General features: G+C 41.2%; 1 protein-coding gene across 1 annotated transcript in view; it reads left to right on the plus strand.

The window, feature by feature from the left end:
- The first annotated feature begins 2,628 nt into the window (after window positions 1-2,628).
- TNKS (tankyrase) overlaps window positions 2,629-27,213 on the plus strand; it is a 129,158-nt gene continuing 104,573 nt past the window's right edge. The window contains exons 1-2 of the mRNA XM_030271537.4: window positions 2,629-3,171; window positions 10,229-10,453. Of these exons, the coding sequence (XP_030127397.4) occupies window positions 2,682-3,171; window positions 10,229-10,453 (715 nt within the window). The 5' untranslated portion in view covers window positions 2,629-2,681. The remainder of the gene's footprint in view (window positions 3,172-10,228; window positions 10,454-27,213) is intronic.

Consider the following 27,213-nt stretch of genomic DNA (forward strand, 5'->3'; position numbering starts at 1 on the left):
GGACCCCAGAGCTAGATTTAGTACTCCAGGTGAGGTCTCACAGGAGAGGATTAGAGGGAAAGAATTTCCCTTGGTCTGCTGGCCATGTTTCAGTTTATGTAGCCCAGTACACAACTGGCTTTCTAGCCTGTGAGTGCACATTGCTGGCTCATGTCCCGTTTTTCATCTACCAATACCTCTCTGGCCTTCTTTTGAAGGTTGACCCAGAGTATAGCATTCCTTACTCAATTCTACAACCAACAATTACATTTAAGGCCACCATGCATCCCCAATTTTAAAAATGCTACTTGTATTTTTAAAAGTCATTTAGGAAATAAAACAAATGTTTGTATACCTATTAATTTCATAAAAGTGATGCCTTGGTTTATGGGAAATACAGAGAGAGCAAAGGAATATGAGGTTTTTTTGCCACTGATGTCACAGAAGCAATTGGAGGGTGGCATATAAACTGTGGGAAGCCAGTGGTGAGCTGAACAAAGCCAGTGGTAAGCTGAACAAGTGCATGCTGATGCTCTGGCCTCTTAAATATCTTACAAAGCTTGGTTCTGACAAAGGGGGATGTTGCAATTAGCTTGCAAAGTCCTTTTGGAATTTTAAAATGAAAGGCAGCTGTGAAGCAGCAGCTGTACAGATGCAGGTGCCAGGGAGGTCCTGCTGAGCTCTCTCAGTGCCTGGTCAAGGCCCATGCCTTCTAAGTCATGGAACCAACAAGAACTGAGCTGGGCACATTCACATTCTCCCCTAGTCATTGTGACTGATTTAATGCCTCCCTTCTCATTACCAGCAGAAAGGTACTTAGTAGCACTAGGCCAGATCCCAATTTCTTCTGAATTCCTATTTTCTGATTTTCTGTGCTCCCAGCACTAGACCTATCAGTGCTTCTTCAGCACATCACATGGTGGTGCTATGCAAACACTTCCTAAAGCCCTTTTGCTACCAAACAGCTAAGGATGAGGCTGGCTAGGATGAGGCTGGCTGGCCTTGGTCATATTCAACACTTTTAACAGGAATTCCTTATCACTCTTCCCATTCTCTGACCTGTGGCTGCTGCCCCACCAGGTGTACTGAGAATTTTCCAGAAATTGTTGCTGTTGATATTATTCCTGTCAATGGAATCTCCCTTTTCTCACAGATTAAAGTTAAGTGATCTCTCAGTAACACCTATTAGAGCTTTCTGACTTAAACCATAATTGTTTATATCCTCCCTAGATATCAGAAAGACAGGAGAACTGTGATCTCAGCTTTCTTCTGCTTTCCAAACCCAACCCAAAATCCTTATTTAAATGCTTCTGCTTCTGCCCACGTTCTTCAGATCTGCTCATTCTTACAGAGGGCATCTTTTGATCCCTGATATCCCTAGATTTCTCTTCCTTACCTTTTAGCACTGGTTACCCTGGGTAACCTTTTGCCTGGCTGCCCCAGCTTCCTGTTCCAGCTCTCCACATTCTGTTGTTTCTGAGCAAATTGAGTGTTCCCCTCTTGGCTTCTCTCCACCATTTGCTCCATGTGGCTTTTAAGTGACTGCCTTGCTCTGGCCAACGGGCTCTGCGCCAGTGCTGCTTTCCTCCATGGAATGAGTAAAGAAGTGGCCTTTCAGCTTAGCTAATCAACTTTTAAAGAACTGCCAGGCTCCACTTAGGTTTCTCCATCAGCTTTCTCTCCTAGTCTCACTCCATCATTTCCTGGCTTTACGAAAAGAGCTGTACTGGAATGAAGCAGCGTTCAAAGCCAGGTTGGATAAAGCCTTGAATGGCCTGGTCTAGAGGGAGGCGTTCCCTGCCTATGGCAGGGGATGTCGGGACTACATGATCTTTAAGGTCCATTCCAAGCCCTTAACATTTACGATTCTGTGATTCTATGAAGCCACCCTGCCGGCTGAATCGCCTGCAGGGGAAGGGAGGTGAGCGCTGGCTACCCATGGGGGCCGGGTAACCCACCCATCTCTGGCGTGACCAGTAAAGGAATGTGATTTGTTTGTCACTGATGCCACAAAAGCACCTGGATGGTGAAACATTAATTGTGGAAAGCCGGCGGTGAGCTGAACAAGTTCATACCGATGCTTCTTAAGTACCTCGCAAAGGCTGGATCTGACCGTGGGGTGTTGCAATTAGCTTGCAAAGTCCTTCTGGAGTTTTGACATGAGCGGCGGTTGTGCAGAAGCAGCTGCCCAGACTCTGCTGTCGCAGCCGATCGCGCCGTGCAGGCGGCAGAAGGGCGCCTCGCCCCTACAGCGGGCTCCGCAGGTGAACGCCGTCCCTCGTCCTCCCTTCCGAGGCCACGCCTGACGAGTTGCCGGCCCGGCAACCGCGGAGGGGACGCGGTTCCCGGGCAGCGCCGGCCCCACCCGGGCTCGGCCCCACCCGGGCTCCGCCCCACCCGAGCTCGGTCCCACCCGGGCTCCGCCCCACCCGGGCTCGGCCCCACCCGGGCTCGGCCCCACCCGTGGCTCCGCCCGCCCCGCCCCGTCCCGCCCCGGGCTCCGCCCGTGCCTCCCGCGCGGCCGGCAGGGGGCAGGCGCGCCCCGCGCGGGGCGGTGCCGGGGCGGTGCGGCCGCGCCCCGCGGGCCCCGCGCGGGCGTCACGTCCGTGCGCGGCGCTCGGGGTTGGCGGACGGGCGGAAGCGCGGGCGGGGCGGCGCCGTTGCCGCAGTGACGGGCCCGGGAGGGGCGGAGCGGCGCGAAGATGGCGGCGGTGCCGCCGCGTCGCTCCCAGCACCACCATCACCACCACCACCCGCCGCCCGGCCCGGCCTCCCCGCCGCCCACCGCCGCCTCGCCGCCGCGCAGCCCCAGCCTGGCACCGGCCGCGCAGCGCCCCAGCCTGGCCGGCCCCGAAGGCGAGGCGCCCCCCGACGCGGACCGGCCCCCGGCCACGGAGTGCGCGGAGGGTTCGGGCGCCGCCGCGCCTGTCCCGCCGCCGGGCTCGGGCAGCAGCTCCAGCGGCTCTTCCTCGTCTTCCTCGTCCTCGTCCGCGTCGTCGTCGGCGGCGTCGAGCCCGGCGGCGGAGAGTCCCGAAGCGGCGGGGCCGGGCGCGGCGAGCGGGGCGTTCCGCGAGCTGCTGGAGGCCTGCAGGAATGGGGACGTGACGCGCGTGAAGCGCCTGGTGGACACGGGCAACGTGAACGCCAAGGACATGGCGGGGCGCAAGTCCACGCCGCTCCACTTCGCCGCCGGTGGGTACCGGAGCCTCCCGTGCCCGGCCGGGGCAGTGACAGCTAGCGGGACAGGCAGGGCTCCCCTGGAATAGCTTCGGGCAGCGCCTCGGTGACTCGGGAGTGGGCAAGCCTAAGCTGGAAGAGTGTGAGCACACGCTCTTCCCCAACGGCGTTTCGCTACAGGCTGTTGGGAGCTGGTTGTTAAATCCCCTTCCTTTGGGTCAGACCAGTGGGAGAGGAGATCCTGGGATCGTAAAAACACTCTAAGATCTAAGAGTATGGACAGTGATCTCTGTGTTTGATATCCATGGGCTGCTGCAAAGTTGTGCAGTGGACTTAGGAAGCAAGAAACTGAAATTCAGGACAGAGTTGACTTGAAGTATGGGTTTCATCTGCCTTCTAACAGCTCAGAGAGTCCTGTGATGCGGAAGTACTTCATGGGAATCGGTCTTGATGCCTTGTACTTTGTAACTTCTCTCATTTCAGCATGGTTGCTGGTTGATGTCTGCATCTCTTGTGATCTGAGTAGGCTGGGGAAAGGGATCAAGTGGAACAGCTGTACTGTATAAGTTAGATTAGTGTCCAAGAAAGAATATACCTCTTTGTGCAGAAAAGAGGTGTCATTGTGATCAGAACTAATGTTATAAAAGCAGTTTAGCAGTAAGGTCCAACAGTGTAGACTAACTGGAAGTAACTATTACCTTTTGGCAAATGGAACTGTAACAGATTACTGCAGTTCATAAAAAAATATTTCTTACAGGGTGTATTCTACACTGGAGGCACACAAAATTATTATAAAAGTAAAATGAAGACAGTCTTTTAAATCATTACTCCTAAGTCAGGGCTTGTACAATTGCTAGGTCTGTGGTCAGTCTGAGAGCTCTCTGAGGTGTGCCAGGGTGTTACAGAACTGGACCTTATATAGTGAAGTGCACACATCTAGCTTGAGCTTTGTGGTGCACTGGTACACATAAATTAAGATAATTAACAAGTCTGTATCGAGTGATCAGTGTTTGAATGCTGGCATGTAGCTCTAAATCATGTTTAAATCAGTAGCAAAATGAACATTTTATGGCACAGTGTTGCCTGGCACTCTGAATAGTGCTGTACAATTTATCAGTTAGATAACACACCCTGAGACTGTATGGGTTTGTTTTCATTTTCAAAGTACAAGAGGTATTTGACAATGCCCCTAAGGGAACTTTTGGTCCTGAGCTGTTTCCTTTTTCTTTGATCCCTGAGCTCTACTGCTGAGATGGGGCTTAAGCAAGTGGAGTTTAAAACACAGCAGACTTCTGGGGTATGGAGATGGACTTAATTTTGATGAACCTTGAACTTAATTCTGGTACCAACTGCATGTGTGCTTATGAAGTTCTTAATGTTTTGGAAAGCTTGAGTCTGCTCTGCTACTTTTGGATTCAGACTTAAAGTTAGATCTTGCTGTTTCCCCTAAAACTCTGAGATCTCAGGCTGTAACTTCAGTGTCTGTACAAACTGTAGTGCTGAAGCTGCAGCAGGTAATGTCTGCTCTGATTAGAGAAGAAATGGACAAAGCTTAATTGAGGGGGTAAGGTTTTGAAAGTTGATAGTATTATTAAGATGTTACTGTAATAGCAGTGGAAGGTAATTTGTTGTAGCATGAGGAAAATAGCAAATGAAGTTACTGTATCTAACAAATTCCCATATCCATTTTTCTAGATTTAAAGACTTCCCTTAGATACCATACCTACTTTATCTCAAATTGCTGCTTGTCTGGTGCCAGTGGATTAGACATGTAAGAGCATTAGGCACATTTCTTATTACATAGATCTTGAGATCATGCATTTTGGAAAGGTCTGTAAGCAAGCATGTTGTTTGAATGCAACTGATCTTAAGCAGTGTATACCTGCCAGTGATGCAGTGTGTTGATTTGATCTCCTTTGTGGGCCAAAGGTAAAATAAAACTTGTTTGCTTATGAGCATAGCAGTCTGCTGTGTATAGGAAGCTGTGTTTTGGATAATAGCCCATGTTTATGAGCCACACATAATGTGAATTGTATGGCCTTCAGTAGGGAATGGGTGGATGAGAGTGCAGGAGGTCGTGTTTTAAACTGCTTTTTTCAAACTTCTTGAAGCTAAACTCTTAGGTGAATAGAGTTTCACTTCTGATGTTGTGATTTGTGAAAGAGGAATTCTTCTTCTAATTTTGTCTTCATTTCCCGTTTTTGGTACCGAACTTTATTTATTTTGTTTTTCCTTCCCCCTCTCACAGGGTACTCGACTTCTCCTCAGCTCAGTCTGTTTTTTCAGATGTCTATCTTGGCAGCAATGCCAGGCAGTTAAGTTCTTTTACTGTAATAGGGAAGGATAACTTCCCCAGTTATAGTTCCTTGTGAAAAGTATTAAGTTTGGGTTTCCTTAGGCTTTATAAGGTTTCTAATTTGAAAATCACCTTTATGTCCTTTCTTGTGGCAGGACTATAAAATGAGGGACTTCTGACAGCACTCAGAATCCTTGGCATAGATGCAAGTTGGAGAGCTGAAATCTGTTACCAATTATTTTAAAGGCTGGGGATAGGTCTGAATCTGTTTCTAGGAATCGGAGTCACCTGTCCATTATTCACTTCCAGATAAATTGTGCATGGCTGCATCAAATTGGAGCAACAGTTTTATTCACATTTTCTCTGTTTGGGATACCTGAACTGCCAAGTGAACTGAATAAAGGGGAAGTGGTTCTTCGGCTCTGTGAAGTGTCAAGTAGTGTGCTGAATAAATCTGACCTGCTTTATTAACCTAGCTGTTAATAAAGGAGAAATTAATACTGAGGTGATATCACAGTTATAGAGGCCCCTCTTGCAAGCAGGAAGAGGTTGAACAAAGCGTAATTTTCCTTTCATCCTCCTTGCTTGGAGAGGGGAAAACTCAGTCCTGTATCAACTGCTGCCTGGATTGCAGGATATTTGGATCTCTGGTACTAGTGCAGGCTGTGGATATTGTCCAGCAGCACCCAAAAAGCAGGTTTTAAAGACTTGAAAGTGGTTGAGTGACTTTAAAACATGTACAAAAGAAAGAAATTAAGTGGAAGTATTAATGTATGCATAGCTTTTACATTCAGTTTATTTCAATAAAAACTAGCTTGCTAAAAAAAAAATTTAAAAAGCAGCTGTGCTAAGCATTGACAAAGGTATGTTTGGTTTAACTTTTTATCAATACTAGTGGCCAAAAGCAGCTATCTAGAGAAGAGTTATATACTTATTCTCTTCATATGATACTTCTCTGAGTACTCTTCTTGCAGTTTGTAGCTTAGCAATTGTCTGAACAAAACCCAAGTTTTAAATGTTATTAGAGGGTCATCCTGTGCTAAGGAGTTAATTAAATAATTGAACTATTAACTTGTGTTAGAAGTAACTTGTTTTCTGTTGTACTTTGCACCCTCTTCGCTGGAATGTTCTGTGTTCTGCCTAGCAACTTTCTTACTCAAACTGGGTTGAATGAGACACACTTTTTCACTCGCTTGTCTTTCTACTGCATTCCTTTGATCTAAACATGTTACCTCTTTTCCTTGAGAAAGATCTGTCATTGTTTATTTCACCAAAAATAAGAACATATTTACTGTACTATATGCCCTTCAGTGGCTGAAACTACTTGTAACAACAGTGTTTTCTGTTCTTGTAAACTGGCCCAACAATTCTGCATTTGATGGTGTTGCTGACACGTAATTGATAAAATAGCTCTTTTGCCAGCATAACCAAATGTTTTGGTTTTTCTGTGTGTATGTGTGGGAGGATGGAGTGTAGGAGACTAGAGATAGTGCTGAAGGCAATCGTACCCCTGAGGAGTTGCAGTTGTACTAATTACCAAAGAGTAGAAATAGCTTTGCCTTTAACAGGTCACAGCTGTGTCCAATAGGATGGGTGTTATAAAAGGGTGGGTTAGCTGGTCGAGAGGAGAGTTGGGAGTCAGTTGGCTAACGCTGACGCCAACAATTGGTGGCCCGTATGGGGATGGATCCTGACATGTATGTGAGAGGTATATATATATTTTTTTTTTCCTGTTGGGAACACTATTGACTTTTTTTTTCAATAGTTGGGTGATTTTAGTCTGTGATGAGGTGTCATGTTTTAGGTACAATTTGTATAGGATATGGTGTGAGGTTACGTCTCAGCCTTAAGATACGTTCTCTGCATTGTCATGTGGTTTGCAAGTTGAAGTGTGTTGGTTCATTATGTTTGGAAGCAGGCTGACAGTGATGCATTCATGCCTCTATGTGTATCATCCTTCATGCAGAGCACTCACATGCCAAAGTCGATTTTCTGTGACTTTTCTACCATTAATATACCTGGATGGGGAGGACTCCTGTGAGTGTTTGTCTGAAATCTGTGCTTTTTCCTAGAGCCAGCTTGGTAACAGACTTGGTCTTTCCCTTTTGTAACAACACTGGGCCCATATGTATTTCCTGCTGACACCTTGGTTCATATGTTTGTAGACCTAGTCCTTGCTGGTAAATAATTAATAATAGTGCCTCTTTCAGAAATGACTAGGTGGATGGACCTGGTAGAAATAAGCTGAGTCCTACTCAGTTTCTTCATATAGCCACAGTCATAAGCCTGTCCAGTTCCACACCCATTTAAGGGGAAGTTAAACTTTTTTTTTTATCAGGAAGTTTGCTCCTCACATTCTTGTAAACACATTCTTTTAGCTTTACAGGTGTTCTCTTTCTAGTGTTTTACCCAGGGATATAGAGAGTACTACTGGTTGCTGAACTGTGGCTTAATGCCCACTTCGGTACCAAGAAGAGGTAGAAACTTCCAGGAATGGCATTTGGAAGTTATGGAACTGGGATCACAGAGAGGAATGTTCTTGGTCTTACTGAAGCTTAGGCTTGGAGAAACCTGATTTAAGGTGACTTGTTAAAACATCAGTGATACAGCTTATTTTCTTTCTGCTTATGTGTGTAGTAATGGCAAAATCTGTTGAGTGAAAGCAGTTTTGTTCTAAGCATGCCTTTGATATCACTAACTATAACTGTTGGAAGTCTAATCACTTTGTGAAGGCTAGCAAAAATAACTATGCTCTAGAAAATTTCTGGAGTGTACTGCTTTAATCCTGAAGGCAAAGGGATTTCACTTGGGTTGGGAAGCAGTCAGTGGTCAGAGTTCAAGACAGCTGATCAAGTTGGCTTGTCAGCTAGCAAGCTGTTAATCATAAAAATACAAGCTGCTTTGACATATATGAGTAAGATAAGTAATTGCAGAGGCAGAGCTGATCTAAGTAGTGACTGAGTGTTCCTTGAGGGAGAGCCAGGAAATGGCAGGAGGTACGTGGTAACTTATGACACACTTCCACTCTGCGCGGAGACACCTGAATCAACCATTCCACCTGTGCTGCAGCGTAGAGCAAATTAGATTACATTGCTCTGGAAAGCTTTGCTTGAGACATCATTCTGAAACTACTCTGACTCAACTTGTTTTGAGTATCCTTGTCATAGAAGAGATGTCTGACCTCACACAGGTGTTTGTAAAGCCAAGTCACTGTTTAATTCTGCCTTGTGTGACTTAAAATGGGGTTAATAATTTTCAGCTGGATTCATATGGATACAACGAAGAATGCAAATTTTGTAGTCAATTAGGAAACATCCTGGCAGTCTTACGGTCTCAGAGCCCACAAAATGCACACTTTTTCATGGAAAAAAAAAGATGAATTGATAAATTACTGACCTTGAATTTGAATTTTTTTTCTTTTATGTTTTTGGTAGCATTTGTGATACATGAACTTTGTTAGTGTCACAAATGTATTACTTAGTAGAAAGTTTCGGCTTGCTTTGTTTGTGACTAGTAACTTGTTCTCTTGAATTATCTTCTAATACTTTGTGCAATATGTCTCCTTCCCATTTAAAAATTTTTGGAATAAATTTACAAGAGAATATAAATGCAAAATCTTAGACTTCAGTAATACTGAACCACGTGTCCCTTTTCCCAGCTTGAAGGCTTTTCAGTTAACTTAGTTAAATCACTCAGTTTAGTTGTTTTCTGTCTAGTGAAGTGGGAGAAGTGCTTGGGAAAATATTAGTGAAAAGGTCTGATCCTGGTGTGTGCTGTAGTAAAGCAGTGACACACAGTGACTTAGCTTGGATTTCTTTCACTCTTTGCTTATAGCATAAAACCATTTTGAAAAGATCATGTGTCTAAGAGTGTTCCTCTACCTCAAGGGCTTCTATTCCCATATAAACTGTGTTTAGTGCTCTAACAAGTGAGATTACTTTTAATAAGAGCATCTTTCCAGCTTTGCTTAAGGTCCTGGTGATACCTACAAGTGTGCTTAACATGTGATTATAAATGTCTGTAAAATTTAAGTCCTTTTGGGGAGTCTTGTTCTTAAATCAAGGAGGTGAAAGGAGGAGGAAAAACACCTAATGAGAATCATAAGTCTTTGATGTCATAAGTCAAACTGCACATACCAGCTTTGCAGAGATTGGAATTGGCATTTGGAGGAGTTCTTGCTATGTTGAGTTAAAGTGTCATTAATTGGTTGAGGAGTGATACAGTTCAGCTGTACTTAAACTGATCAAACTGACTACTTGGTGTATTGTACTCACCAGGGAAAGCATTCTTCCAGCTCTACTGGGAAGTCAGTTGTTTTTTTACCAAACTTTCTGAAAATTTGGTGAAGAATTATGTGTCTTTTCTAAATATTAGTAATTAAGTTGTCTGTAAACTATTACCATGTGAAAGCTTTTGAGTAACTGACGGGGGGCTTTAATTGGAAGCACCAGTTGGGTGTATGCAACAGAGAGTACAACTGATGCTCCTGTTACTTTCCTTGCATCCCTCTCATCATTCAGCATGCTCAGCCTTGTAGGTCTTCTTAATGAGGTAGAGTGGCAGGCTCTGATAGAACACAGTTCTGTTGTGTCATGGCTGTAAATGAATTGTCCAGCTGTTGTTTGAGCAGGTGAACAGAGTCTGACTTTATGGTGAAAAGAACCAAGAAGTAGATGAGGGATGTGAATAATGTACACTGAACCAAGAGTGACCTGTTTTAGGTACTAAATCATGTTGTTTTGTCAGACGAATGAACAGAAATATGCTCTCTTGCAGGTTTTGGAAGGAAGGATGTTGTAGAGCACTTGCTGCAGACAGGAGCCAATGTTCATGCTCGTGATGACGGAGGACTGATACCCCTGCACAACGCCTGCTCCTTTGGGCATGCAGAAGTGGTCAGTCTGCTGCTGTGTCAGGGGGCAGACCCAAACGCTAGGGACAACTGGAACTACACTCCTTTGCATGAGGCTGCTATCAAGGGGAAAATAGATGTGTGTATTGGTAAGTGTCACTTGCTAGGCTGAAATTTACCTCATTGTTTTGTGAAGCTGTAACTGTTTGTGTGCTGAACTTGGGATGAAAGATATTGCTTGTTTTAAAAGTGAACAACTTTTACTTTCTTGCAGGTAGGTATAGTGATAGTAATTTAACTTTTTCTTGGTCTGTAATACAAAGTTTGAGGAATTTACATCAGAACAACTATCCTGGAGAGATTGGATGAAGTCTCCTTGTTTGTTAAATTACAGTATTTAAAATCTGAATATGTAGGTTTGTCTTTCTTGCTTGCTGTCAAGAAAACTAGCTTTACTAGATAAAGTCTTTGTTTTTTTTGGCTGCTCTTTGTGTTGTAGTAGTGGTTAGGAAGATGGTAAACCTTTCATTCCATGCAGTATGGAGAGGTAAACTTTCATTCCATGCAGTATGGAGAAACAACTTGGTCCTTTGGTGCTTTCCAGGACACCATTGTTCAGTGGTGATCTATTTTCAGTATGTGTTTTTTAGCCTGGAGCCAAAACAATTTCAAATAAAATTGAACACTTCAACTGTTTGAAATTTGTTCAGAACATATAAAGAGCTTTTCAGTCAGGATGTCTTTAACTTCTGTGGTTTTTTTCCTGTACTTAGTAGTACTTTATTTCTAAATAGGAACTTCTGTTTTAATTTTTTTTTACCCTCAGAGCTGTTTTTTGAGCTTGCAGTTTTTTAACATCTACTAACCTGAATAAAATTACCTGTTCACCATTTCTTTTTAATCAAGTATGTAAAGGAAAGCCTGATTTGTTAGCACTTCAGTTAAGATTATGAACTATACATTCTGTGTTATCCAGATGACAAGACACAATTATCAGACTTTCAGATAATGTCTTTTTTCTGAAAGTTTTATTACATAGAATTCCTTCATAGAAAGCTACAAAACATACCAAATGAAATATTTTGTTAGCTTTATTGCAATATTTAAGTCATTACTTAAAAATAAACACCAGAAATCGAGTGAAAGAATATTGGAGGAAACACCAGAATATAATATTTCAGTCTGTTTCTTCTTTTTATAAGCAATATAATTCATCTCTGTATGCAAGGTAAAACATGGAGAATATTCTATAGAAATTGAATATAGTTGATTATGCAGCAGTATGTGGGAAGATATCAATTTATGTAGTAGGTTTCAGTAACAGTCTACTGTGACAATGTTGAATAGAAAAGTAAGTTTAATTCCAGTCAGTAACTGGAGTCTAGTATGGGACTTAAAGGTTGGTCTGTTTTGTGGTGGAGTCAGCCTGATTTTGGTAACTGCTGACTGAAAAATCAAATAAAATAAAAGAAAGTTTGACAGTAAGAGACTGAAAAGAAAATTGATCTTTTGTTTTGGAAAAGATTTGTCTTTTTCAGTTTTTGAAACCTTGTATTAGAGCAGGAAAGGGTGAAGCAGCACAGTTGTGTGTTACAGATTGGTTGTGACAGAGGTTTTAGGATGTGGCAAGGCAGCATGGGTAGTGTTGCTGTGGGTGGTTTGTCTAAAGACTTTGATACTCAGGAGGAGTTGGGTTAGGTCAGATGAGGGAGATTGTGATACATTCATTTTGATGTACAATACTGGTAGAAATTTAAGATATTTAGATTTAATTTCTGTAATCAATGAATTAATGGTACCTTTAAAGCTCACTGTTAATTCAGCAAGAGGTTATAGACTTGGTGAAAGGAAGCACAGGATTAAATGTATGGCTTGTGTTACACAGAACTTCATTATGTATTCTGTGGACAGGTTAGATCTGTGACTCTAAATGTTGATGCTAGACTTAGGGTATGATCCATGTATATGTAAATGTTCAGCATGTAGTACTTGCTGATCAAATCCCAAAGCTCTTCTGCTGTCTGGAGCTGTTTCAGAGTTCCTTGGAAGCAGTGAGCAGGCTTGTAGCACTACACAGAGTTCTTCTCCAATCTGCCTGCAAGTAGCTCTGGAGGAATTTTGGGGCATTTTTTAATAATTTATTTTAAGCAAGCAAGCATGATGCTGTTCTGCTTGGTTTAGTTAGTTATCCACGTATGTTGTACTTCAGTCAGATATTTCATTTGTCAGGGTGAGAGTTCCTACTAAAGGCAGTGTCACCAGGCACTGGATTATGAAAGTATAAAGTAGTATGCTACTTTGGGATTGACTTGATTCTATAAAACTGATAGGACATGAGTCTAGACAAAGAAGCCTGTTCTTCCATGTTTGTAGTGATTTTGCAATTTATATCTAGTGGGCAAGCATGTTCTGCTGTTTTCTACAGAATTCCTGTTTCTTTCTAGCAGTTTTATATAAAACTTGTATTTTGAGGTCTTCAGCTTTAATTTCAAAGTCTTTTGAAGGAACATGTTTTACACCTGCATAATGCAACAATGTTTTTAGGGCATGAATTCTGACTAAGAATATTTTAATATATTTTTGGAATACATTGTACAGTACTGCTCTTTATGCCTTAAGTGTATGCTGTTGCAACTGATATGATGGAAGAAACTGGTCTGTTTAAAAAAAAAATTAAAATTCAAAGAACAGATCCTTGGAGCACTTCTTTTTAAACAAGCAGGGCATGCTTTTTAAAAAGCATTGTTTGAAGAACAGAAATCCTGACCTACTGGAATTGTTTGCTAAATTTGGATTTCTGTTTGAAAAGTGATAAACTGTGTAGAAATTAGTCATCTGACCTTAATTTTGGCTACCTACTCTTGGCATATTCTTCCAAATGATAAAATGAGTGAGAATTTTTCACTTTACCTTCTCTCCTTTGCTGCTTCTTTGCCACCACAGCCTGCATATTTTCTGTATCACATCTAGCACAGAACACTTTTTTTGGTCACTTTACATGCCAAAAAGGGAAAAACTGATAACTGAACGGAGTGTTGAGATGCCGCGCCTTCATGAGTAATGATTTTTCAAAGAAAAATTCGAGACATTGAAGCCTAGTAGGAAGACCAGCAAAAGACACCTGGTGACTCCAGCAGTAGAACACTGTTGTGTCTAGGACAAGTGTTGGAATGGAGTGTCTATATCTGTGCTAAAGTTACTGTAGGTGCTCAGCTTTTGAGCTGAGTTTAGAGTAATAGGTACAAACCCTGCCACTGGAGGAAGCTTGTGTAGAAATAAGTATACGTGAATGGTGAAAACTCACCAGACTGTGCGCCCAGTAAGACATCAAATGGCTCATGCGAATTTTTTCTCTTCTGTTTTACTGATTGCATATTGCAGTTGTAGGACAGTGTAGGGAGAGGTGCTGAGTGTGGGAGGAGTATTGGCTCTCCTAGGTGGCAGTTGCTTTTGTATTCTAGTTCTGGAGGGGAAGGTCTTGGTAAGCAGTACTCAGCTGGTTTGCTGATAATCTCTTGAAATGTGTTCAGTCACTGCAGAGCTGTTTAGTTGCCAAGTAGTTACACTTGAAAACACAATTTGCTTTATGTAATCAGTTTTTGGACAAAATTTATTGAAGCATTGGAATCAATCATTGGCATCCTCCAGTATTTATGACTTCTAGGACTGCTTTATCTGTCAGAAAGATACATTTTCAGTGTCTGTGAACTGCATCTAGGGCTAATGAAAAGTGGTTTTGTATCTCAATGTTGTATTTTGTCCTGGAATAGTGGATAAGTACTGAACTCTGCAATGTGCATTTGGAGGAATGCTGTGATGTCAGGATAGTGACTGTTCTGCATATTGGGCTGTAGAGAAAGAATTACCTGTTTCTTCAGTCTGACTGCAGCATAGACTTTCACATGAAGATCCATATATCTCTTTTTTTTTCAGAAATGAAGCTCATGATCTCAGACTGTAAAAGCCTTGAATGTATCCTTTCCCATGGCAATCTGCAATTTAGGAACTCGATAAGGAGGCTGCATTTGAGCTGTGTTGCCCAGCAATTCATGTACAAAATACTTGAAAGCTCCAATTCACTTTTTAAATGCTGTCATAATTTTGGCAAGAGAATTTTACAGTTTAAAAGTCTTGCTGAAAGAAAACAACCTGTCCATTTTTTGAAGAGGAAACTATTTTTGATTTCTTGGTGACTTTTATTGCAAGCTGTTCAGGACTTTAATGAGAATTAGTGAGCAGTCATTTCTGTTTGCATGTCCTTTGTGATTTTATAGATATTTTTTTCTTCTATCAAATGTCTCTTTTCCAAGCTGAAAAGCAGAGTCTTCTGTTAAGTCATCCTGTTGAATATTCTGTTTTTTCTGCTTCCTGCCTTCCTCCACCCCCAGCCATTTTTGTAGGGGTGAGGGGCTGGTATGGGGGATATGGACACCAAAAATGGGTGAAGTAGATTTCTAGGATAACCTAATTTTCTTTCTGATTTGGTTTTCTGGTTGCTGAGCACTGCATGGGAGTAGTATAAGGTAGTTCCTGTGTGCTAACAGCTCCTTTAAAACTATTTGTGTAGCACAGTTGTGTTTTTTTTTCTTGTTAAAAAAAAAAACTAGGCTAAAAATAACCTTACAGAAGCTGTGCTTGTGCAGTTTGTCCGAGTTTGCTTTGCCCTCCAGTGCATTTGTTTTTGCAGAAGCTGTAGCTGTTCTTGCAGAGATTTTTTTTTTTCCCTGTGTGGATCTCCAATTAAGTGTTGATATCTATAGGACTGCTAGGCTCAATATTATTTCAGGTGCCACACACCTGCTTAGTTTTTAAGGGCATCCTTCAAAATATGCAAACACAAGCCTATCTATGGTGATGCTGTGATTTACGGATTTGAACATGCAGAGTACTATAGTAATTTTAGGGAAATAAAAAATTCTATCTACTGAAAAGCTCCCTTCATCGCTGTACGAAGCTGTAAAAGTTTATAAAAATCACTTTTAGCCCATGCAGTGTTAAAAGGATCCACCCAGAATTAATGTGACTTGAGACTAGTGTTTTTACTGGCTTCCTCAGGCTAGTTATAAAATCTACTCTAAAGATCCTGTGGCATGATGAATTTACTGTTCCAGTGCTATGATGTGACCTCTAATGGTTCTGTCAAGGTGCATTTGTCTCTTTGACCAGAGAATTTCTGTGTAAGTTGATTTTTTTTCTTTATCCTTTTTGCACTTGAGAGATACAACAAGCAAGCAAGCCAAAACATTTTTAAGCTAACAGCTTTTCCAATAGGGATCACTATTATTTAAATGCCTCTTTGTAAGCATGTTAAAACATTCCTCACCCTCCTGTGCTTCCTCACAAATGAGGAAAGAGAAGAATTCATTAGTTATTATCTTCTGCTAGTATACATGTTTTGACTGAAAGATGTGAAGGGAGTATTATGTGACCCCTTTCTGCAGGGCAGATAAACCTTCTATTAGGATTTTTTTAAAAATCTGAGAGGTATTTTATGGGTAGAAGCAGCTCACAGTGAACCTTAAAGGAATTGTAGAAAGGGTGAAGTCATTGAACTACTCATTTGTTTGGTTACCTTGCAAAGAATGCGTGTATGGCAGATAGTGACATTATTGCAGTTTATGGTAAATTTGTCTTAAGAGATTTTAGAATGCTCAGAGTGTTTCCAAGGAAAGGAACTGTATTACTGTAAAAGTTAAACCAGTGTCTGATTTTACTACCTGAAAAAACAGTAATTAAAAAAAAAAAAAGAAAATCATAAGAAGTGCTGTCAAGGAGCAAAATTGTATAGTAGCCAGTTCTTTTTGGAGCTGGAGTGACAGGGATAAGACTTGGTATCTTAACTGAAAATTAATTAAACTGGCTTAGATTTATCCGCTGGATAGACAGAAGCCTGTAAGGAGGCTAGTAGCTCCTTAATGAGAATTAGAGGGGATGTTGGTAATTGATGTCCATTGGGATCTGGTTATGCATGCTTTTTGGGGGAGAGATGTACTGAATTCCTGAAGACTCTCTTGGAGAACTGGTGTTCTAGAAGGAAGCTTAGATTCACAGTCATCCCAGATATCTGATGTTCAAAGGCTTGTAAAATCATTGGAGAATGCTCTCAAGTAAGTACTTTAAAATGTAAAGTGTTTTGACTGTTGCTGTTTATATCAGAATATTCTTAATATTGTTATTATTCCTGCTTTGACTTTTGAACTACTGGGATACTACTGTTACTGACTGTTCATAGTGTGTTGTGGGGGTACAGTGACTTGTATTTGAACTTCAAGTTGCAGAAAAGTTTAAAGAGCTTTAGGCTGTTCTTGTGTACCAGAATTGTGATTTTTGCTCTATTAGGAGGACATGAATTAATTCCTACAGTGTGGAGCGTTCCTATCTGTTAGCTGCAGTTAATGTTGATATGAGAGGAAAGATACTTTGTATTTGATAAGCTTAACCACAAGCAGTCCTTGTTAACAGCATCTATCTCTAATACGTCCCAGTACGCAAAATAAAAATCCTAGCTATTCTTAATAGTGTTTATTATTCAGATATTGATCAAAGCCAAATCAGTTGTTGTTGAAGCAGACTTACCAGACTGCAAGGAATTATTTTGGTCTGTTTCTGCTGTGTAAGTTACAGCCTTAGTTTGAAACCCTGCTTCTTTGAGTAGCAAAGTAATTTTAAATTTGTGCATACCTACTGACTCAAACACCTAATATGCTTCTCATACTGTTTCTTCATGGGGCCTTTCTTAAAGAAATCTTGCATGATAGCAGATACAGGATGAAAAATTCATGTTTTAGCTTGAGTAGAAAAATACTCCTGTTGTCTCAATTAAGTACTTGTTTTTGGTTTTAAATAGTTTCATGTCCTCTAGCCGCTTGTTTAAGCTATGCTAGCTTCTAAATGTTAATATTCATCACAGAAATGAAAGCCTCGAGGGCTGTGTCTCACATTTTTTGCATCTACGGTGTAGTTCAGTCATCTGTAGTTCAGACTTGCCCTATTGAAAGAGACCTGAGAATAAGGCTGCCTTCTCTGAGCTGTTGGGGGTGGAGGAATCCACGACTGAAATAATACATTGGTAATTGGGAGGCATTGTAATACTGTTGTCATAGTAACAATGGACTGGAGCGTGAGACAACAGGGCTTTTGTCAAAAGTGACAACAGACGATGGTTTGAGGCATTCTGCCATGGCATATACAACTGCAGTGCTCCCTGGTGGAATTGGGCAGAAAGACATGAGGGAAATGGATAAATTCCTGTATGAGAGGGATACCTCTTCAGTGTGTGACATCTGTGTGCAGATGGGTTTGTTATGGAGTGTCGTCTCCAGGAGTTTCTCTACGCTGGTACCTGTGCATGTGTAGCTGTGACAGTCACTTTTGGAAGAAATCTCTCCAAGCAGTGTCAGTCACACATATGAACCCAACAAAGAAAGGTCATGGAGTGCAAGGAACCTTAAAATAAGTGGGTCATTGATGCAAGGTGGAAGTGCCAAGCCACAGCACTTTTTTACAAGGATCAAACATTGAGCTGAATTAATCCTCATGTTAAATGCTCTTCAGGAACAAAATCAACAGTAAACTTTATAGAAGAGAGGATGATGTACAAATCAGGTGCCTTGTCTGGGATTTAATGCAATGCATAATTTGAAAGCTGCCTTTCTTTCTGTTAGGTTTAAATTGTATTGATAGTTAATATGTTTGGACCTATCTAGGTTATAGACTTTTTCCCAGTCCTGTTTTCCTTTTCAAAATTCAGGTGTCAAAAAAACAACATTTTTCTTTGTTTGCTTGCTTGGCACAGGAGCATCTGTGGAGGACAAAGAAAAGAATAATTTATTTTATGATGTTTCTTTACAAGTGGTCATCAAATCAGAACATGATTTCTTGCACTGAAGGAGGTGGTATTATAATATGCAAACATTACTGGAAAAATTGCTATAGGGTCTTTCTGGGAAGTTAAGGTCTTCAGAAATACTGATGTTATCTATTTGCAAATTGAGAGGGAGGGGAAGAAGTTGCATGTCACTGAGAACAGAGTAATGGAACAGATGATCCTCTTGCAGACACTGAAACTGCTTTCAGATGTCCAGTATGAGTTTAGAATGGCTTTCTAAATATCTTGCAGAAATAATTAATCTTATGGGACAATGCTTCTGATTACTGTAGTAATATATGCTTTTAGCTTCTTAGTGGAACCATGTGGTCCTTAATGCAGTTCATAAGTGGTTTGAAAACAATCTGTGGATGTATGTGTAGATGTTAAGGGAACAATTGAGTGGAGCACATTCTAGCAGAGGTCTTGGGTGCTTTTGTAGACTAATGGAAAACATTGATTGAAGTATTACTACAGGATATAAAAGTCTTGCTTTTAAAAATGTGTAGGCAAATAAATCTTTGTCATATAGTAAATAAAGGGAGGTATCTCGTTTTAATGATTTTATTTTTCTATAAAGCAGGTGTGTAAAATAAACTGTGGGTGCTTGAAGCCTACTGGAAATACTGAGCTCTTGCCTCTTGTTCTGGGTGGTCTTCACTTCAGCATTCGTGCAGCTAGGACTCATGATTGATAAGCACAGACTCCTGTAATTCATTGTTTCACCATGTTTATACAAATGCACCATGCAGCAGCAAGGCTGAGGTTGTCTGATGTGAATCCTGTGTTCATGCTGCTGTGTGTAGTCTTCATGTTTTGCTGAGGTCTTGTCCAGGCAAGCAATACTGAGCAGTTCCTTGGTTAGCCACAGTACTCTTGACCTAACTGTAGTATTATAGTTCAGGATACTGAATGTATGTGATGAGGGATGCAAGGAGAACATTTTGTTTTTATATTCTTGTTTGGGGTGATACAAGGATTGCACAGGACATGGGTAACCCAGGAAAAGAACTCACTCAGACTGATGTAACATGCATTGTTCCCTAGCCTGAGACCTATAGCATTGATGATATCTCACCTGGCAGATTGAGATTTTTGCATTGTAGTATATTTGCTTGTCAGGGACCTAATGTTAAATGCACTAAGACTTGCACTGCTCTTTATCAATAGGCCATGGGGGTGAGCAGTTCTAGGGCTGCAGGAAAAAAAAGTGGATATAGCACTGGACTTTAAAAATTGACAGCAATCTTACTGTTTTACTTAATAATGTGATCTAAGATAGTTGCTGGAGAAAGTTTATAGTTCTGATATGTGTAGTCAGTTGCTAGTAGAGTAATCATGTTTTCATGGACTGGACAACTTGTTATTCCTAAGATTTTATATGTTACTTGTATTTCTTAGACATTTGATAACTATGTTGTGGACTAACAATGAGTTTACAAAATTGACATAAGGTTCAAGTTTATGCAAAACATGCAAAAATTATTTTCCATTTTGGGGATTCTTTAAAGAGTTTCAGATCTTAATGTGAAAATATCACTCTGTGTCCCATAGAGTGTGTGTCAAAGACACTGTCTGTGTACTGTTGAAAGCTGGTAGGCACTGAAATTCATCTCTGGAAAAGGAGGAATGTGTTTGTGGAATGTGACAGTTATTCTGGGGTTTGATGGGGGAAAAAAAAACATAAAACCATCTTGTGCTCACCTCACTGAATGATGACATGAGAGCTGCTGCTAGGGCTTAAAGCCTTTCAATGAATGTTTTTTCAGGTGCTTTTCTGTTTTGGAAAAATGGTAGATCCAGGACAGGTTCTCATAAACTTTTAAGATCTCTTTGTTCATGTTGGTTCTCAGGTGTTACATTCTGGTTCACTGGCAAATAGTGCCTTCTGATAGCCACACAGCTAGTTTCACATGCAATCTGTAACTTGACTTCCACCAAGACTTTTTTGCCCTCAAACTTCATTGGGAAGAGGACCATACCATAATTCTGTTATGCAGGAGATTAGAATTAATCTTTGGTTTCTCTTAACTCTCTTCAATTTCTTTGCCTTCTAGGATGTTCTTTGTTGACCTAATTTGCCTCAGTGACTGCTTTTGCTTTTCAAAGACTCTGAAAGCAGGTCTCTTAATCTGTCAAGTGGGATGTCAGGATGATAGCTGACATTTATTTGAATAAAACTTGAAGCAGAAAGATGAATTTGTTTAGAGAAAAGTTAAATTGGGACCAAGAAATGAAGAATTGTCCTTAAAGCAGCTTTCAGCTTGGGATATAGGTGAAAACATAAATTGTTCAGACAGTAGGGTAGCAGTTCAGATTTCTAGCTGTTCAGTATGGTATATTAAACCAATTGCTTGAACCTTAAGTAGTTGCAGAATTGCTGCTTGCAAGAAAAGGGGTTGTGATTTTGCATAGCGAGTCCTCAATCCATACAATCTACAAATGAGCTAAATGGTTTTTGTTAGGTTTTTTGGACCTCTTTTGATGAAAGGGTCTTCTGTTCCATTTTGCACACTTAACAGTGTATGTGTTCCAGGTGACTTCTCAAACACACTGAGATGTGATGCTTAAGCCCTTTTGTGAAATGGCCATAAATCAAAACACAGGAGCTTCCTTCTGAATACCAGGAAACACTTTTTGCCATCGGGACAAGTAATCACTGGTTGGCCAGAGAAGATGTGGAATCTGCTTCCTTGGAGGTACTGAAAAGGCATTTGGACAGAGTCCTGGGCAATTGAGTCTAGGTGGCTCAGCTGCAGCAGGGAGGATAATCTACATGAGTCTCTTTGACCACAACTGTTCCATGATTCACTGTGATTCAGTGTTAAAGGAGTGCATGTGCAGTGCTGCAAATAAATGGGATTAAATAAATGCTTAGTGTACTGTCTTTCATTGCCTGTTAGCTCAATAAAAGATTTTTGTTTGGTTTTTTTTTTTTCCTTGCATTTATTTCTTTTTCCCTAGCTGAAGCTTCTAGAGTGTATTTTGCAGGTTCATTGTGGAACTCCCAAAACTTCCTTTACAGTACACAGCTTTTTGTGGAGACAGTGTTCTTGAGGGAAGTGTTTTGGAATGGCAGCACTGTCTCTTACGTGATGTAGAAGAACCACAAACAAAAGAACTGCAATTGCACTTAGGTTTTGAGGTAGCTTTCTAGAAGCTTGCATTCTACATAACCTGCATATACTTTTGTTCTCACTCTTAGCTGGAATGGAAAATTTTAGCTTGAAAGCTGTTACATCAGAAAAATGAAATGGATATTTTGTTTGAGGCTAGATCAAGACTTTGAATTGCTGTTCATGTAGGCTGAGCGATCTACTCTGGCTCTTTCTCTGAGGGCAGAAGGATATTAAGAGCCTCTGCTGTGCTGCCTACGGGCTCTGGAACCTTCTGCATGTTCTTTCTTTCTATGCATATTTAAGTGCAGGTGGGCAGAACTGGCATACCAGGGAGCAATTTCATAGTGCTTCCTACATACAGAAAACTAATCATAGTTAAAATCACAGAATGAGTAAGGTTCGTACCATTGGAGGTGATCCAGTCCAACTTCCCTACTCAAGCAGAATTCCCTAGAGCATGTTACTCAGGATTGTGTAACTCAGGATGCACCTACTTATGGGGCAAGACTTGAAGGCAATCACAGAGGGAGGAGGGAGCCTTTGAAAAAAGTGTCTTCTTCCCTGCTGGAAGAATTCTTGTTGTGGCAGTGATACTTGTGGTTTTGGTTGTCTGGGTCAGATCCCTTCCCCTTACCTTGCTTTGATTAGAAAAATCTGATCTCTGGAACATCTAGTGCCAACTTTGGTCTAAAATGCATTGAAGTCTTGCAGTACACTGAGAAGTGAGGTTTATGGTATGTAGATATAGACAGGAAGTCAGGTTGTCTTGCCAAGAAGTTTGAAACTTCATTGAACAAAGTCTGAAAGTACTTCTGGGGTAAACAATGATTGAGACAGAAGAGTCTTTCTGAAAAATTAGGAGTTAAAATAAGTTAAGATCCTTTCAAAGTGATGCTGTGTAATTTTTTTTTTCTAGATATTTTTCACTTCAAAACAAACAAGCAAAAAGGTGTTACCGGGAGACCTTGTTCACAATGTTTCTTTGTTTTCTTACTGCTGCCTTGAAGCCTCTTTCTGTGGATTGCTCAAATAAGCTGAAGGAACCCGACCTCTAAGTGTTATTTCCACTTAATCTTTTACTGGGCCTCTGCTTGGTTTGGTATTGCATCTTGTTACCATAGGAACTAGTGCAGTTTCTACAGTGTGTGGAGTCATGAGAAGCTGCCTTTCAAAGATCAGATCTGTGTCATTAAAGGGAGATAGTAGATATGGCTGTCCTCTGAGCCTGCCCGGACCAAATGGACATTTTAGCTGTGAAGCAAAAAATGCCTCTGCTAGGAGAGCCATATTCTGGGCTCTGTGTATTGTCTCCTCCCACATACTGATGCCCCAACAGTTGCTGCAATTCTGTATCTAATGACACAGTAACACAAATATGCAAGCAGGTGCTGTATTTTTCCAGATCACATCACATTTGATCCAAGCAGCATTTTTAAACAAGAGCTAGCTTTCTTTTACTTGAAAATGACCATTTAACACCATCTATCTGTATAAATTTTAAAACTGTGGATCTCCAGGAACTGGCCTGCAGGATTACAATCAAAGAATGGTTTGAGTTGCAAGGGACCTTTAAATATCATGTAGGCCACATTCCCTGCCATGGGTAGGGATAGTGTTTACCACATCAGGTTGCTGAAAGCCCTGGGCGGCTTCACCTTGAACACTTTCAGTGGTGGATATCCACAACTTCTCTGGATGTTCCAGCTTTGCAAGAGGTTCAGGTAGATGACATCTGTAGCTTTTCCTCTGTCAACTGATGGAATCATTTTATTGTGGGAAGCTACCAGATGAGTCAGGCATGATCTGCTCTTTCTGTCTCTGAGCAGCTTCCTGTCTCCCACATGTTTCGATGCGTCTTCCAGGAGAGTCTTCCATGATTTTACTGGATGTGGAGTGAGGCTGCTTGATTGGTAGTTCCCAGGATCTTCTTTTTACCTTTTTTCAAAATGGGTCTGGCGTTTTTTCTAGTCTGGGCATTTGCCTTACTGCTAAGACTTCTTGGATATAATTGAGAATTTCTTGGCCATTTCAACATCAGCCTATCCCTTCAGAACCCTGGGATATGTCTCACTGGGTCCTATGGACTGATGAATGTTCAGGTATCTCAAGTAGTCTTCAACCTGAGCTTCACTGAGGGTGGAGGGAACTGCAGTCTACAGTCCCAGCCTTGAGGTTCAGGGAACTGAGAGATGTGAGAAGGGAGGTTCATACTGAAATCTGAAGTGAAAAACTGTTGAATAGCTCAAGCTTCTCCATATCGGTTTTCTCTAGTTCTTGTGTCTTATTTATCAAGAGAAGGGGGTATGTTTAATTTAATCTTCCCTTTTCTAGCCAATGTTCCTGTAGAACTGTGCATTTTCTTCTTACACTTTAGTTTGATCAGGAGGTTCTTAGTTAATCACGTTTATCTCCCGTTTCCCTTGCCTATTTTCTTACACATGGTAATTGAGAACTCCTGGACTCTATGAAAAATGTTCTTAAAGGGCTGCCAGTTCTGTTTGGCTCCTTTGTCCCTGAGGGCAGCTCCTGGGGGATCCCATCCATTAATTCATTCAGCAACTGAAAGTGTGGTCTGAAAACTTGGGAGTCCTTACTACATTCTTTACCGGGTCTGGAAGGGTCTCCTGGACTGCTTACAGTTTATTGTGCTGCTTTTCCAGCAGATGTCAGGATGATTGGAGTCCCCCAGCAGGATCAGAGCCTGCAAACATGACACCTCCTGTAGCTGAAGGTAGAACTCATTGTCAACAAGCTTCCCTTGATGAGGTGGACTGTACCAGCCATAAAGATTCATTTGTTGGCTTGGCCCCTAATTTTTATCCATAAACTCAACTTTTGCATTGCTGTTTTTCCAAGGCAGCTCTCTAGAGTCAGTGCTTTTTTTGTTGCTGTTTTTTTCTTGGAGGGCAGCCACCTGGTTAGTTTTTCTTCTTTCCTTTCCTTCTGAAGATTTTCTAGTTGTCTATTGCAGCGTTTCAGTGGTGTGGTCCTTCACAGGACGTTTCAGTGACAGTAGTTAGATTGTAGCTTTCTAGCTGCCAAGTGGCTTCCAGCTCCTCCTGTTTGCTACCCGTGGTGTGTGTGTTGGTATGGAGACACTTCAGCTGTGTCATTGACCTTACCACCTTCTTGGAGGACCATGCCAGAATTCCTTTGAGGCATTTCACAGATGTTTCCCTAATAGTTCCTAATATATCAGCAGAAAAGTCCCTGACTTTTCTCTGTTGCTCAGAACTTTATCACTTTTTCTCTGCTACTTCTCTGCTGTTCCCTCCTTCTGTCAGAACTCTTGTTTCTGTCTAAGCTATTGGGGAACACCAACTAATTCCCTTTAAAATTTTTTCTTTCAACATAATGGAGCCTAACATTGCTTTTGTAAGCTTCTGCTTCATACTGCTGTAGTTGGTGTATTTGTCTCTTGCTCTGTCTGGCCCCAACAAAGAACAAAACCAACATGCTGGTTCATTGGGAACAAACCCATGTCTGGGATGATGGGAAACTGGAATGCCCTGAACAAGGGAAGTAGAGAAGGCAAAATGATGGGAAATGCTAAGCAGCTCACACTGACCCAGCAGGACTTTGGCTGATAACATTAGATGTACTCTAAACTAGAAACACAAAAACACTCTTTTCAGCTCCTATCACTGGCTTGTGTCCCTGTGCTGTCCTTGTTTGTGCTAACCAGAGCGTGTCATGTTGTTGCCTGAGGATTGGGCAAGTGATTGGTTTTCTAATTGGTCTTGTTGCCTGACCAAATGTTTGCAGCTGCAGCCCCCCAAAGCAGGGTGGGCAGCACAGGGCTAGGTGTGACAATTCTGTCAGTGTGGTCTGGGTGAAAAGGATTACCCAGAGAAGTTGTGAAGTTTCCTTCTCTGGAGATATTCAAAAGCCTTCTAGACACTCCTGTCCCTGATCTGTTGCCAGGTTATTGTGTCTTCTTGGAAATGATCTACCTGCAGCGTTTCCAGATATATCTGATTATTGCCTCTATCCTAGCCTGACTCTGAACTAGGTGCTTTGGTGTGCTTAGCCTTTCCGCTCCGTAATCCTCTCTTCATTCAACTTGGATGGCATTCTCTATAGAGAGGCAGTCAAGAGCATAGGACTGGTCTCTCCTTTTTTTCCAACTCCTCTTGACTGAGTTGGGAGTGGGTGTTTGAGGCCATGGATGTCATCAGGTCCAGCAGCGATACTTAAATCTTTAGAGCTCTGTGCATCCTCTGTAGTGATCCTGTCTCTCATGTTTTTTCCTTGTAGTTCCAATGGCTGATGAGTTCTACACTTTGTTTCTCCATGACACAGACAAGACTGAGTTTGCTCACAGAGGTGGAAGTTAATCTGTGATACAGTGGTGGTTGATGTTATTAGCCATATCTTACATATTCAATTTTATAAAGCTAAGAGTAGGGTGCTACATTTTTTGTTATATATGATTATTTAGCAAAAAGGATTATGTATCTGGTAACTTGCCAAAATTGAATTATTCACTCTAAATCACAAAAGTATAATATCTAGGCAAGAAACTGGTGTTCTTGTAACACGAGAAAAGCTTCAAAACTTTAGTGGTTTGATTGACATACACTGGTAGCTGGGGAGAAGATGCTTTTATCAATGGCTGAGAAAAATTAATACTTTGGATTCCAGTGGTCTGTCTAAATGTTTTCAGAATGTGGAGGTAAATAAGTTACGTTTCTTGTCAGCTCGGAAACATCCTACACAAGACTTAGACTGAAAGGTGTGTGTGTTCCTGGGACCTAAAGTTAGTGAGGGACAGACCAGCTCTAGAGGTGTCATTTAGAGAAATGGAAGATAGTGCCTGTGTTGTAAATCAAAAAGAGGCCTTTTTCTTAGGCTGTGTCCTCTGTACCTTGATTCTTCGGGAGTAAGTAGATAAAGCTAAACTAATAGTTTGAAAAGAACCTCTGGAGATCGTCTCCAGAAGTAGAATTTGAAAAGGGGGAAGAAAGAATATATAGTAAAGCTGGGGTAGCTGGAAGGGATCCCAAGGACAAGGCAGTGGGACAGTGATAAAAAACTGGTGGAGAGAATAGGCAATGGTAGAGCTGTGAGCAACTCTTGAAATATAATTAAAAGCAGTAGGCAGCTTGCAGTACAGATACTTCTGGGAGGTCTGCCTGTTTATCTTGCATTTTTCACTCAACAGTCAAAAATTTGGATGTGCTCTTTTTTTTCTACTTGCATTCATCTGATTTGAAACCAAATGTGAACTTTTCCATCAGCATTATTGTAGGAACAGTCAGGAAGCTGTGGATTTTGGGCCTAGAGGAGTCATATCTGAACTATACTGATCTTTGTGTTAATATGAACAAACAAATGTATTTTAATCCCTGTTCTATTTCCTTGTATTTATGTACTTCAATCAAAAGTGTTTTCATTTGGTGCACTTTCAACTGTAGGAGTAAGAAGCAGGAAGGACTAAGTACTTGGGTGATGGTTTCTATGTAGACAAACTTCTTCCCCCCACCCCAGTAAAAACACTTGTTGCTTGTTGATAGCTTCTGGGGAAGTTTTTGCCATACCTTGAAATGTGAAGTGAAAATGTGAAGGTTGAAACTAACCAAAGTAAAAATGTTTGTTCTTGACAGCCAAGTGAGGTTGTGTTGGTTAACTTCACAGTCCAATATACCTATGCCAGAAGGCTGTGGGCCAAGTGTGTCATTTTAGGAGTCATCCTGCTGTAGGGAGTTGACAATAATGTGAAATCATTAGTACTTGTAGTACATGCTCTGTTCAATTAAGTAGCTTTAAAAAAAAAATAGTAAGACTTACAGCCTTTCTTTTCTCTAGTACTGATCTGATATAATGGCAATGTAATTAAATAAGGTATTTCAGATAGTATGTGAAGATCAGAACCTAAACCTGAAGTATTTTAGCAGTTGCAGTGAGGGTAAAAAATGGACCT

Source organism: Taeniopygia guttata, chromosome 4 (genome assembly GCF_048771995.1).
Source record: "Taeniopygia guttata chromosome 4, bTaeGut7.mat, whole genome shotgun sequence".
NCBI classification, from domain to species: domain Eukaryota; kingdom Metazoa; phylum Chordata; class Aves; order Passeriformes; family Estrildidae; genus Taeniopygia; species Taeniopygia guttata.